The following is a 12905-nucleotide window of genomic DNA, read 5'->3' as shown; positions in this document are numbered from 1 at the left end:
CAGAGAGGGAGCAGGTCAGGAAAACTCATTTATCAGCAAACAGCTTCCCCTGGAGACAGTGACACTTGCATGAGTAGCAAGACATTGCTCTGACTCATTTATTCTTCATACCAAGTACAACTGGCATCAGTTTGTTGGAGTTTTTTTATTCTAATATCAGGAAATACATTAAATACCAACTGGTATCTCTTACACTGAGCAGCATGAAATTAATTCCAAGGACTGTGGTGCCAGCAAATGTCCTTTGTGCCAGAGCCATCACAAGTCAGGAATACTTTGCTTTGCCATGCACAACCTGCTGAGTGTAGGGACTTGCTTAAAAACCCATAACCTTTTACCAAAAGAAGAAGAAAAAAAAATCTACTTTATTTTTACCTGAACAATAATATAAAATGTTTAAAATCAGCTCTTATCCCAGCAGGGCTGGGATGGGCTCTGTCCTGTTTGCTCACTATTGTTCACAGAAGCCTTGGACACAGGTGGAGCTGTGGAGGAGAAGCTGCTGGCAGGGCAGGGAGCTGGAGGAGAAAGCCTGGAGCCTGAGCAGGGAAGCCTGGCAGCCTGCCCTTCCCTTGGAAAGGACAGATCCTGTCCTATGTACACATTCACAAGTGTGTCCTGGCACAGGAGAGCTTCGGACAGAGCCTGGAATTGTCTCAGTTCCACCAGTCTGGGAAGCAAACCAAGGACAAAGGACTGTGAATTATCTACAGACAAGAACCACGTGGCAGCTGTGGGCCAAGCCAGCAGGAGCTCAGCCCCACAGCTCTTCTGTTCTCCCAAACTTGTAGATCAGGGTGCTGGGGAAAAAAAAAAAAGAAAAGAAATAAAAATCAGCCCACACATAGGGAGATTTTAGCAGTATCCTTAAATCTTACCCTGTGCAAATCAACAGCCCAGCCATGAACTTGTAGTCAGACCAGGATTTGGGTTTGGTGTTTATATTTGGCTTCCTGTGCATGGCTGGAACTGTGGGAGCCAGCTGGAGCCCAAACAGAAAAACACCCACTGTCACAGCCCTTCTGAAGGAAAAGCCTGGGAGTTGTGAAATTCAAGGAGTCCAGAGCAGCAAGCCTCACTCTGCTGCCTGGGAACCAGCTCAACGTGACAGGATGTGCTGGGACAAAACCAAACAATTCCATTTTAATGAACAAATCAGAAAGAATATTAAGCCCGTGGTAGAGAGTCAGATCCCAAATGTTGTGGCTGCCCCATGCCTGGCAGTGTCCCAGGCCAGGCTGGACAGGGTTTGGAGCCAGCTAGGATAGGGGAAGGTGTCCCTGCCCAGGTGGGACTGGATGGGATTTAAGGTCCCTTCCAACCCAAACCTTCTGGGATTCTAAATAAGACTTTTAAAAACTTCAGGCACGAATCTGCCTTCATCAGCTTCCCTTTCCAATCCCAGAGGGGATTGAGGAGCTGCTGTTTCCTGCAGGAACATCCCTCACTTCCCAGAGCACATCCATCCAGGTCACTGCACAGCACCTGGTGTGGGGCTGGAAGGAAAAGGATCAGCCAGGAATTGCAAGAAGAAAGGAGGTGAGGTGAAACTTTCAGTGACTCATCTGGAACTGACTCTGTTTAACACTTTCAGTGCCTTTTATTAATAAAATCCGTGGATTGCAAAATGCATTCCACAGCTAAAAGGAGTTATTAGAGACTCCAAATTGATTTTCAACTGTTACATGATATATTCAATAATATTATTTGAGATAAATCCAGTGTGCTGTTACAAAACACACCGGCAAGCTCTTACAGAAATGAATTCTCACTCTTTATGACTGCAAGCTCAGCCAGTGAAGGGAAATACAGAGAATATCAAGTACCAGAGACCTGAGCCATTGGTGTGAAACAGTCTGGAAAAGAGGAAGGGGATCCCCCAGCTGGCTCTGCTGGGAGGGGAGCCAAGGGATTGTGGGACAGAGGTGACTGACTGCCCCTGTCCAAAAACACTGCAACCCCTCATCCAGAAAACTCTGTGCATCCCGGGCCACCCACATTCCAGAGCTGCACATCCAGGGGAGCAGAGAGAGCTGGACCAACAAGGGAGGGAGCCAAGAGCCTGGGCATGGCAAATCAAACCTTGTTCCTCAGCTCTGCAGCAAAGGGAGTAGAAAACAGAGCTGCTTTTCCAGGAGTATCAGTGTATGGAAGCAGGAAAGTCCCTTTGGAGAGAGGGGAGTTTGCCCAGGTAACTTACCTGAAAAATATTAATGCATTCTGGAAAAACACTGCTAATCCAGGGTACACATTAGTGTCTGCAGAGGAGGAACAGAGGAAACACTCAGTTCTTTAGTTCTGGCAGCTGGGTTTAACTGGATATTCCAGCTACTGGGAGCTGGGTTTAACAGGATATTATTCCAGTACTGGGAGCTGGGTTTAACAGGATATTCCAGTACTGGGAGCTGGGTTTAACAGGATATTCCAGGTACTGGGAGCTGGGTTTAACAGGATATTCCAGTACTGGGAGCTGGGTTTAGCAGGATATTCCAGTACTGGGAGCTGGGTTTAGCAGGATATTCCAGTTACTGGCAGCTGGGTTTAGCAGGATATTCCAGTACTGGGAGCTGGGTTTAACAGGACATTCCAGCTACTGGGAGCTGGGTTTAACACACACTATTCCAGCTACTGGGAGCTGGGTTTAACAGGATATTCCAGTACTGGGAGCTGGGTTTAACAGGATATTCCAGCTATTGGGAGCTGGGTTTAACAGGATATTCCAGCTATTGGGAGCTGGGTTTAACAGGATATTCCAGTACTGGGAGCTGGGTTTAACAGGATATTCCAGCTATTGGGAGCTGGGTTTAACAGGATATTCCAGCTACTGGGAGCTGGGTTTAACAGGATATTATTCCAGCTACTGGGAGCTGGGTTTAACAGGATATTATTCCAGCTACTGGGAGCTGGGTTTAACAGGATATTCCAGCTACTGGGAGCTGGGTTTAACAGGATATTCCAGTACTGGGAGCTGGGTTTAACAGGATATTCCAGTTATGGGGAGCTGGGTTTAGCAGGATATTCCAGCTATTGGGAGCTGGGTTTAACAGGATATTCCACCTACTGGGAGCTGGGTTTAACAGGATATTCCAGTTATGGGGAGCTGGGTTTAGCAGGATATTCCAGCTACTGGGAGCTGGGTTTAACAGGATATTCCAGTACTGGGAGCTGGGTTTAGCAGGATATTCCAGTACTGGGAGCTGGGTTTAACAGGATATTCCAGCTACTGGGAGCTGGGTTTAACAGGATATTCCAGCTACTGGGAGCTGGGTTTAACAGGATATTCCAGCTACTGGGAGCTGGGTTTAACAGGATATTCCAGCTACTGGCAGCTGGGTTTAACAGGATATTCCACCTACTGGGAGCTGGGTTTAACTGGATATTCCAGCTACTGGGAGCTGGGTTTAACAGGATATTCCAGTACTGGGAGCTGGGTTTAACACACACTTTTCCAGCTACTGGGAGCTGGGTTTAACAGGATATTCCAGTTATGGGGAGCTGGGTTTAACAGGATATTCCAGCTACTGGGAGCTGGGTTTAACAGGGCATTCCAGCTACTGGGAGCTGGGTTTAACAGGATATTCCAGTACTGGGAGCTGGGTTTAGCAGGATATTCCAGCTACTGGGAGCTGGGTTTAACAGGATATTCCAGCTACTGGGAGCTGGGTTTAGCAGGATATTCCAGTACTGGGAGCTGGGTTTAACAGGATATTCCAGCTACTGGGAGCTGGGTTTAACAGGATATTCCAGTTATGGGGAGCTGGGTTTAGCAGGATATTCCAGCTACTGGGAGCTGGGTTTAGCAGGATATTCCAGCTACTGGGAGCTGGGTTTAACACACACTTTTCCAGCTATTGGGAGCTGGGTTTAACAGGATATTCCAGTTATGGGGAGCTGGGTTTAACAGGATATTCCAGCTATTGGGAGCTGGGTTTAGCAGGATATTCCAGTACTGGGAGCTGAGTTTAACAGGATATTCCAGTTATGGGGAGCTGGGTTTAACAGGATATTCCAGCTACTGGGAGCTGGGTTTAACAGGATATTCCAGCTACTGGGAGCTGGGTTTAGCAGGATATTCCAGCTACTGGGAGCTGGGTTTAGCAGGATATTCCAGCTACTGGGAGCTGGGTTTAGCAGGATATTCCAGCTACTGGGAGCTGGGTTTAGCAGGATATTCCAGCTACTGGGAGCTGGGTTTAACAGGATATTCCAGTGACAATCTCAGACTAAAACCTGATGCTGTGGCTCGGATGTCCCAGAGACCACAGGCTGCCATCCCTGAGGATCTCCTGCCAGGGCTGGCAAGAACAGCACTCTCCTAGAGGAGCAGAGGCAGACTTACTCTGTGTGACATATGCTCCAAAGAGAATCCACATGGAAGCAATGAGGGATCCAAACATCAACATGAAGCCGATGAAGAGCCAGATCCGAGCCCCTGCAGGGAGAGTGAAATGTGCATTTTATCCACAGGGACAGAGAATCCAGCTGCTCCTCTGGGAGGATGGAACACATCACCTCACTAAAGGCACAAATGGAAAGGGTTAAACCCAAGGATCAAGGACAAAATCCACCTGCTCAGTCATTGGGAAGGAAAGATATTCCTGTGCAAAGGTTCTCTGGAGCTGGAACATGAATGACACACAAAAAAAGCACCACAGGCCACTTCAAATGGCAGCAAATCCCTCCAAATTTACAAATCCCATGGAAAAGGCTGCTGGGATCCATGTGGGAAATGGAAAGGGAATTATGAATGGAAGCAGGGAGGACAGCAGGTCCAGGGACACCCACAGCAGTGACACAGGGGAAATGGAAATGCTTGAGACACATCCCCAGGGAATGGCTGCTCCTGAGCCACCCCCAGGCAGGAACAGATTTCTCCCAGCAGCTCTCCAGGATTTGCAGGGAAAGTTTAGGAAGGCAAGACATCCAGAAGCTGAATTTCACCAAGTTCCCTTTTTAACAAAGCCAGCCCTTATCTCCAAGGGTTAATTCTGTAAAGAAACTAATTCACAGAAGTTCTCTCCTACTCCTTATTAATTTTTTTACCACCACCTGGAAAAAAACCCAGTCTGAGCAGGATTTGTAGAGTTAATTTACCTGTTCTTCCTAAGCATCCATCACTGTAGCTGTCTCCTCTCACCTGTGCATTTGATACAGCATTTATCCTGGGGGCAAAAACAGGAGATACACTTCAGATTACAGAAAATCAATTTAGAGCTCTAAGTAAAACCCCAGTGGTTTTTTTTTTAAGATGTGACAAATTCTGGGAAAATTCCCTGGCATTCTGTGTAGTCACAAATGCCAAGTCATCCCTTTTTCTTGCCAATATTGAATGATTCAATAGAATTTGTTACTTTTATTTACATCTCCACAACGAGAGCCAGGCTACTGTTACCCCTCCTGTTTGAGGGGGTTTTGGGCAAGGAGCAGCTGTAAAAATTGTAAAAACTGAGGGGAATGCAGTCAGTTGTTTCATACTGAAGTAAGTATTGCATTCTCCACCCCTGGCAGTGCCCAAGGCCAGGCTGGACAGAGCTGGGAGCAGCCTGGCACAGTGGGAGGTGTCCCTGCCATGGCAGGGGTGGCACTGGGTGGGCTCTGAGGTCCCTCCCAACCCAAACATTCCCTGATTCTGTGATTTATCCTTGCTGGGCACACTGTCAGTAAGGCCTGGTTGGTTTCTGGTGGCTCTGTGAGGAGTCCTGTCTCCAGCACTCACATGAAGAAGGCCAGTGTGGAGAAGACCCCGCAGGTGTGGAAGGCGTGGTTCAGCTGCTCCGGCTTGGGATAGACCACGGCAGCATCAATCATGATCCACCAGCCTGTGAAAAACTGGGCACAGACACAGGGGGTGAGCCTGGGGGGCACAGGGCAGCCAGGGAAACCAGGCAGGGCTCTGGACAGCACTGCCTTAACTGGCTTCCAACCACCACCAGTTCCTCTGGACAGTGATGTAAATGTGCTCAATGGGCAACGCCTGCACAAATCCCAACGTTGCTGTTTTCAGGGGAGTGTCTGGGAATCAGCCACACTTTCTGTTCACTTTAAGGAGTGGGGTATGGGTAAATTTATACCCAGAGCAGCTGGGGCTGCCCCTGGATCCCTGGCAGTGCCCAAGGCCACTGGGGCTTGGAACAGCCTTGCACAGTGGGAGGTGTCCCTGCCATGGATGGGCTTTCAGGTCCCTCCCAACCCCAACCCTTCTGGGATTCTATGAAATTCCCTGTGCAATTTCTGTGAAATTCCCTGTTCCTTGTTCCCCTTAAGAACAAGAATACAGAGTCTAAACACACATGAGATGGAGATGGTGCAGAACAGAGCAGTTCTAACAGATCCAATTCTGCAGAAATCCACAAGGAATTTCCTTTCAAGAAGAGAGAGCAGAAATGCCTCATGATCAGCAACCTCACAGGACTTGTGACAACGCTGCTGCCACCCCACAGCGACCCCTGGAAGGAACAGGCTGGATTTGGAGAAGGTAAGAGGGAGAACTGGCAGAACCTGAGGGCCAAGTGTGACAGTTTGTGGCTCACCAGCACCCCGGCCACGATGGAGGCGATGGCGTTGCGGCGCTCGCTCCAGTCGATGCACTCGCACTCCGGCCAGCGGAAATTGTCCAGGAACCCGGCCATGGCCACGGCTCAGAGTGCCCTGGCACGGCCCACAGTGCCCTGGCACGGCCCACAGTGCCCTGGCACAGCTCAGGCTGCCCCTGGGCACGGCTCAGGCTGCCCCTGGGCACGGCTCACACTGCTCCGGGCGCGGCTGTCGCTGCCCCGCTGTCCCAGCTCTCTCTCCTGGACTCTTCCATCAACAGCAGCTCCTGAGTGCCTGAAACACAGCCAAGGCTTTGTCAGCACTGATGCCTTCAGTGTGAGCTTTCATATTTTCCAGATTCTGTACTGCATCAGTGTGTGACTCTGAACTCCACAGAAAGTGTCAGCAGCTCTCCTCACAGCTCAGTCACACAGAGCAATCCTTCTCCAGCCCAGAACCAAGGACACTGCTACAGCTTCAGCCCAAAAAAGTAAAAACAGTGAATTGAGGAGAGCAAACTGGGAGGATGGACTGCAGAACCTGGAGCTGTAATTGTAATTAAGCCCAATAAGGAAAAGGACCAAAACTTATAAAAGTGTGAGAACTCCTGACCCAGGGTCCATCTCGGGTGGAGCCAGGGCTGGGCTCTTGTGCTGCCCAAGGTGCATCCTTTAAAGGCCTTTTATTAAATCCCTGCTTTATTCCTTTAACTCTGCCCAGCTCTGTTCCAGGCAGACTCTCAGTATCAATCAGGAACATCTCGAGATGTTGAACAACTCTCCTGAGTTACAGTCTGGGGGCTTTTACAGAATTCAGGTTTCCATACAGAACCCTCCAGTGGAATTTGCCCCCCCCCCCATGGCAGGAGAGGGAAGGAGATTATTTTAAAGCCATCCCAACCCAAACCATTCCATGATAAACTCTGTTGGTGCTGTATTGAGCTATATTCACAAAACAACCTCCCCCACACAGAGCTACAACAGAAAATCACCACACAGCCCCAAAGCTTATGGCAGAACTTGGTCCTTAAGTCATGTCAAGGAGTCTCAATTAAACACTAATATTTCCAATCTAACAGATAATATGATTTAGTGCCTTTTAAACACAGAGAAAAAGAGCCCAACTCAGCAAATCAACTGATTCTGAGGGTAAAGAAGGTCTGGCTGCACAGAGGAAAGGTCACAGGGAACCTTAAATATGGGAAGAGGAAAGCAAAGTTAATTAACTGACTCACAATTGCTCTTAGCACCATTCTAATTTGCCTTAGTATTGTCAACTTCTGCATTTCCCAACCTGCCATAATTGATTTCCAGCCATTTGGTAAAGACTAACAAAAATGTCCTTCATGACTGTGTGACAGCACAGACTGCTGGAGAACATTTTCAGGTTAATAACAGCAGTGAGAAGAAGTGGAATAAAAATCAATCAATAAATATTTTGTCTATGCTACAAACACAGGTCACCTCCTGGAACATGATCCAGAAGTTTGTCCTCCAGAAACCCACACTTGTGATGCCATTTCAAATTCCAAAGTTATTTTAATTTGTGCAGCATCTGAGCTCAGCCATCTGCTTATTCTCCTGAGGAATTCTCCTCTCACCTTTCCCTGGCAGTGGTCAGATCCCTGCTCATCCCACAGCTTTCACAGGGAGCTGCTGTGCTCCTGCAGAATTCCAGGATCAGCAGGGTGGGAAAAGCCCTTTGAGATCATCCAGTGCCACCCAGGGCCACCCCTGAACTGTGTCCCCAAAGGCCTCATCCAGACTCCTCCTGAACACTCCCTGAGACAGGGACTCCAAAGCTCCCTGGGCAGCCCCTGCCAAGGCCTGAGCCCCCTTTCCATGGGCAAATTCCTGCTGCTGGCCAAGCTGAGCCTGCCCTGGCCCAGCCTGAGGCCGTTCCCTCTGCTCCTGTCCCTGTGCCCTGGCAGCAGAGCCCGACCCCCCCGGCTGTCCCCTCCTGGCAGGGACTTGTGCAGAGCCACAAGGGCCCCCTGAGCCTCCTCTGCTCCAGGCTCAGCCCCTTCCCAGCTCCCTCAGCTGAACTACAACTGCTCCTGAAGCCCTTCCTCATTTTTCACTCTTAAATGGTTCCACTTTCTCTGTTCCTCTTCCGAGCTGTGTCTGTCCCTGTCCTGCAGCAATTCCTGCTCTCCCCTCCCAGCTCCTCACCCACCCACGCTGGAACTCTGCCAGCTCCTGCTGCTGTCCCACTGTGGAGCTGAGGGGCCTTGCCTGGGAGTGCCTGCAGGGAAACAGGGAATTATGGACTGGGTTGGGCTGGGAGGGACCTCAGAGCCCACCCAGTGCCAGCCCTGCCATGGCAGGGACACCTCCCACTGTGCCAGGCTGCTCCAGCCCCAGTGTCCAGCCTGGCCTTGGGCACTGCCAGGGATCCAGGGGCAGCCCCAGCTGCTCGGGCACAGGGACAGCACAAAAAGGGTGAGCAACTCCTCCCAAGGTGTTCAAGAAATCCAGCTAAAATATCCTGGATGTAATGTGGCAGAGAAAAGGAATGCACTGATACAGGGGAGGGGAGAGATCCTCCCAAGGGACCTCAACAGAACATCCCTGGGGGATAAAGGGGCCACAGGGACACAGTGGACAGGGCAGTCAGAGAGGCAGAGGTGTCCTGAGCTGGGGAACAAGAAGTGGGATTGGGATTGTGCCCCCTCAGGTGATTTCCCTCCTGCAGAGCTGCCCCAGCCCTGGCCCAGCCCTGGAGGAGCTGGAGCTGCTGCAGAGAGCCCAGAGGAGGCTCCAGGATGAGCAGAGGGCTGGAGCAGCTCTGCTGGGAGGAAAGGCTGGCACAGCTGGCATTGCTCACCTGCACAGGAGAAGCTTTGGGCTGAGCTCAGGGTGGCCTTGCAGAGCCTGGAGGAGCCCCAGGAAAGCTGGAGAGAGACAATTCCCAGGGGATGCAGGGACAGCACCCAGGAAATGGTTTTAAATTGACATAAATAGATTTTGTTTGGATATTGTGAATTAGGAATTCCTGGCTGTGAGGGTGGGGAGGCCCTGGAAATTATTTCCCAGAGCAGCTGGGGCTGCCCCTGGATCCCTGGCAGTGCCCAAGGCCAGGCTGGACACTGGGGCTGGAGCAGCCTGGCACAGTGGGAGGTGTCCCTGCCATGGCAGGGTGGCACTGGGTGGGATTTAGGGCCCCTCCCTACCCAAACATTACATGACCTCCATAATTCCTTAGAAAAAGAGGAAGAGCACAATAAACTGCACTTAAAATCCCAGCCCCACTGTGAAGCTGGGGCTCCATGGACAGCACAAGAGCCAGGCTGAGGTTTGTCCCCAGGAGGATTAGCAGGGACACAGGGACAGCTGCCAGCCCAGGGGCCTCCCTGCACACACCCTCTGGGGGAGGCAGATGCCTTCAGCTGGGATTTCCCACCTGGATCAAGGTGCAGGACTCACTCTCTGGTCTAAACTCTCCCACCCACCCAGCTCCCAGGCAGGACACAGGTAAAGCCCTTGGAATTCCTGTCCTTCAAGGCCCTTCCCACCTTCACCCTCCTCCCCTCTCCCAAGGGCAGGCAGGAACATTCCTCAGCCTGTCCAGCAAACACAAACACATCTGCAGGAACAAGCTGGAGACTCTGGAGCAAAACCACCCCTGGCAGCTGCCAGCACGGAGAGCAAACCCACTGCTCTGTTATGTGGCCAGAAAACACAACAGCAGCTCCACATTTTCACCTGAAAATCAGCTTTTCTCTCCCCAAATGAGTTGATTTCACCTGAACAAAACATTGAAAGGGGTTGCAAGGAAATACAAAAAGTCTGCAGGAAGAAAAATGCCTTAATGTGGAATATCATCAGGTTAGTAAAGAACAGAACTGCCCGTTTCCAAAGAGAGGAAAAGACAGAAGGAAAAAGGGAAAAAACTTAAAGGCATGAAGGATATTCAAGTTTTCCTTGAAGAAGATGCACCTTCCACAGGCAACTCATCAGAATATCCTTTAGGTCACACACGCACAGAGGATGAAAAGTATATCAGGGGCTTATGTGAACATTTCTGTAACAGCCTCTGCCATTTTCCCACTTATTTCAGTAATTTCCTGCACTTTCACTTTCAGTTCTCCCTATTCCACAGCACTGTCTGATTTTTAAGCATTACAGAAAGACAAAGAGCAAAGAAAGGAAGTTTTAAGTTAATTCACACAAAAACAAGGCTGTGTGGCAAACTTATTAAAATGTGATATGACTTATATTTCCATTCCTTACAAGCCCCTGGATCCCTGGCAGTGTCCCAGGCCAGGCTGGACACTGAGGAGCAGCCTGGGACAGCGGGAGGTGTCCCTGCCATGGCAGGGCTGGCCCTGGGTGGGATTTAATGTCCCTCCAAACCGAACCCAACCCGAACAATTCCGTGATTTATCCCTTTACAGCAATGCGCAGCTCAGCCCCAAAACTGCCCGCAGCGGGGGTTCCTCAAGAGCGCTATTAAAGTTTGAGGATATGAGGAGGGAGGGGATAAAGCCCATCTCGATTTCGCAATTCTCCAGAGGCGCTCCTGCCTGCAGCCCGCTCCGAGCGCACCCCTGTGCCCGCCCTGGCACCGGGGCGTGAGCCCCGAGCCGGCAGCCACAGCCCCGCCAGGGATCCCTACGTTGTTATTTAGACAAAACACGGCATTTTCTCCTTTCACTTCCCCTACAGACCCCACTCCCCGCGGAGCACCGGCGGCGCGTCCTCAGGGCCGGACAGTCCGTGACACACCGGTGTCCCAGGGCAGCGGCCCGGGGGTCCCGCCCGGTGCGGGTCCCGCTCTCTCTCTCGCTCCCCATCCCGCTCCCTGTCCCGGTGCCGGTCCCGGTGCCGCCCCAGCCCCGGCGCCGCCCGGCTCGGCCCAGCCGCACGTACCCGCTCCCGGGCGAGACGCTTCCGCCTGAGGGCACCGAGCCCCCTGACTGACGCACCCTCTGGCCAATCAGAACCGAGCGCTGAGCGTCAGCCGAGGGCCGGGTAAGGATAGAGCGATGTAATTGGTCAATGCGGCGCCACACGCATAAGCCCCGCCCTTCCCCTCTCGGGCGGGGCGGGAAGAGGCGGGGCCAGCGCGCTCCCGCCTTTCCCGTAGGCCCCGCCCCCCTCCCCTCACGGCCGGAGCCCCTCCCGCCATGGCCGCCCCCTCACGGCCCCCTCAGGCCCCAGAGCCGCCTCCACACGGCCGTGAATGACCCCCGGCCTCCTCCGCTGCCCCACGGGAACAGCACAGTGTTGTCATTACCATGTTAGAATAGATTCACCCCTAAATGCTCTTGCACCTCAGTCCGTTGTCTGGTTTAATGAAACTGAACGGAATTAATAAATGGATAAATTCTGATTCATAGGATCAGTCACGGAATGGTCTGGGTTGGAAGGACAGGCAATACTAGACAAGCAATATGGGGGTAACAAACACGTCCATAACTCATTGTGGAACACTACCCATCTAAAACAGCAAAACAAGTAAGTGACAAATGACCGATGCTGAATAAAAGCCCTGGGCAAAGACCTGGATCAAAGTCAGCATTTTGAGGATTGGAGAGCACATCTCACAGACGTGGAATTGAAAGAATCACATTGTGCTCAAAGTCCTCCCTGCTTCCTTTTTTAACCTTAATTTACATGTACACATTGTACTCCATCAAGCCCAGAGACACCACACTCCCTGCTCCCTCAGAGGGGCATAAGAATAAAGATTTATCACTTACATATTTCTTCTACAAGATGCCCTGCTCTCGTTTCTCCTTTATTCCTTCTCCTCAGAGCCTCCTCTGTATCTCCATGTTCATCCCGAGATGTTACTGCTCTGAAACAGAGAAATCCTCAGCAGGACTCAACATCTACAGTGCCTAGAGAAGGGAAGAATTTCTTCTCAATATTTGTTTAAATCTCTTTCAGTTTCATGCCATTCCCTCTTGTCCTGTTGGGCAAGAGATTCCTCAGCCTGAGAAAAACTGATCCCTCAAATATTGTATCCTCATAATGTATTAAATTATATACCTCATATTATACTTCATATTAAGATGTCACTTAGGCCTTTCAAGCCACAAGGCATGTGGTCGTTAGAACAACAGATAGGAAGTTCTGGGAATAAACAATGTGGTTTTGGATCTGGGGTCAGCAATGACTGCACCCTTTTTCACAGTCATAAAATAACATTTATCAAATTCACATTAACAGTCCAGTGTCAGCCAGAAAAATTCCTTCTGAAGGCCATTCTCTCCTGGATTTTCTCTGTGCAGGAGTTGATATTCCTTAGTATTGACTAAACACTGCTCTTAAGAGCAACAAAATGATAGACAAGCCCTGAAACACTGAACTCCTCTGAACACCTGGGGAACATTAAAGTGGAATTATTTTTTCCATCATCACTGT

General features: G+C 50.6%; 1 protein-coding gene across 2 annotated transcripts; it reads right to left on the bottom strand.

The window, feature by feature from the left end:
- Positions 1 to 126: 126 nt before the first annotated feature.
- TMEM50B (transmembrane protein 50B) lies at positions 127 to 11499 on the bottom strand. 2 transcript variants are annotated; one of them, XM_059840209.1, is made up of 7 exons: positions 11406 to 11499; positions 6531 to 6828; positions 5717 to 5829; positions 5095 to 5162; positions 4340 to 4432; positions 2201 to 2258; positions 127 to 800 (listed from the first exon to the last, which is right to left on the bottom strand). In XM_059840209.1, exons 2-7 carry the CDS (start codon positions 6627 to 6629, stop codon positions 755 to 757), a joined length of 477 nt encoding a protein of 158 aa, XP_059696192.1. In that variant the 5' UTR covers positions 6630 to 6828; positions 11406 to 11499; the 3' UTR covers positions 127 to 754. The 2 variants fall into 2 exon arrangements, with proteins under 2 accessions (XP_059696192.1, XP_059696193.1); XM_059840210.1 differs by lacking the exon at positions 11406 to 11499 and adding an exon at positions 11204 to 11335.
- Between the last annotated feature and the right edge of the window lie 1406 nt (positions 11500 to 12905).

This window comes from Haemorhous mexicanus, chromosome 2, assembly GCF_027477595.1.
Source record: "Haemorhous mexicanus isolate bHaeMex1 chromosome 2, bHaeMex1.pri, whole genome shotgun sequence".
In the NCBI taxonomy this organism is placed as follows: domain Eukaryota; kingdom Metazoa; phylum Chordata; class Aves; order Passeriformes; family Fringillidae; genus Haemorhous; species Haemorhous mexicanus.
Note: the sequence above shows the minus strand (reverse complement) of the source record. Positions and strands in the feature narration are given on the sequence as shown.

Coding starts and splice junctions, on each gene's coding strand:
- TMEM50B (XM_059840209.1), bottom strand. CDS start 6,629: ATGGCCGGGTTCCTGGACAATTTCCGCTGGCCGGAGTGCGAGTGCATC. Junction 5,830..6,530: donor CCATCGTGGCCGGGGTGCTG/GTGAGCCACAAA, acceptor GTCTGTGCCCAG/TTTTTCACAGGCTGGTGGAT. Junction 801..2,200: donor AATGCATTAATATTTTTCAG/GTAAGTTACCTG, acceptor TTTTTTCCCCAG/CACCCTGATCTACAAGTTTG.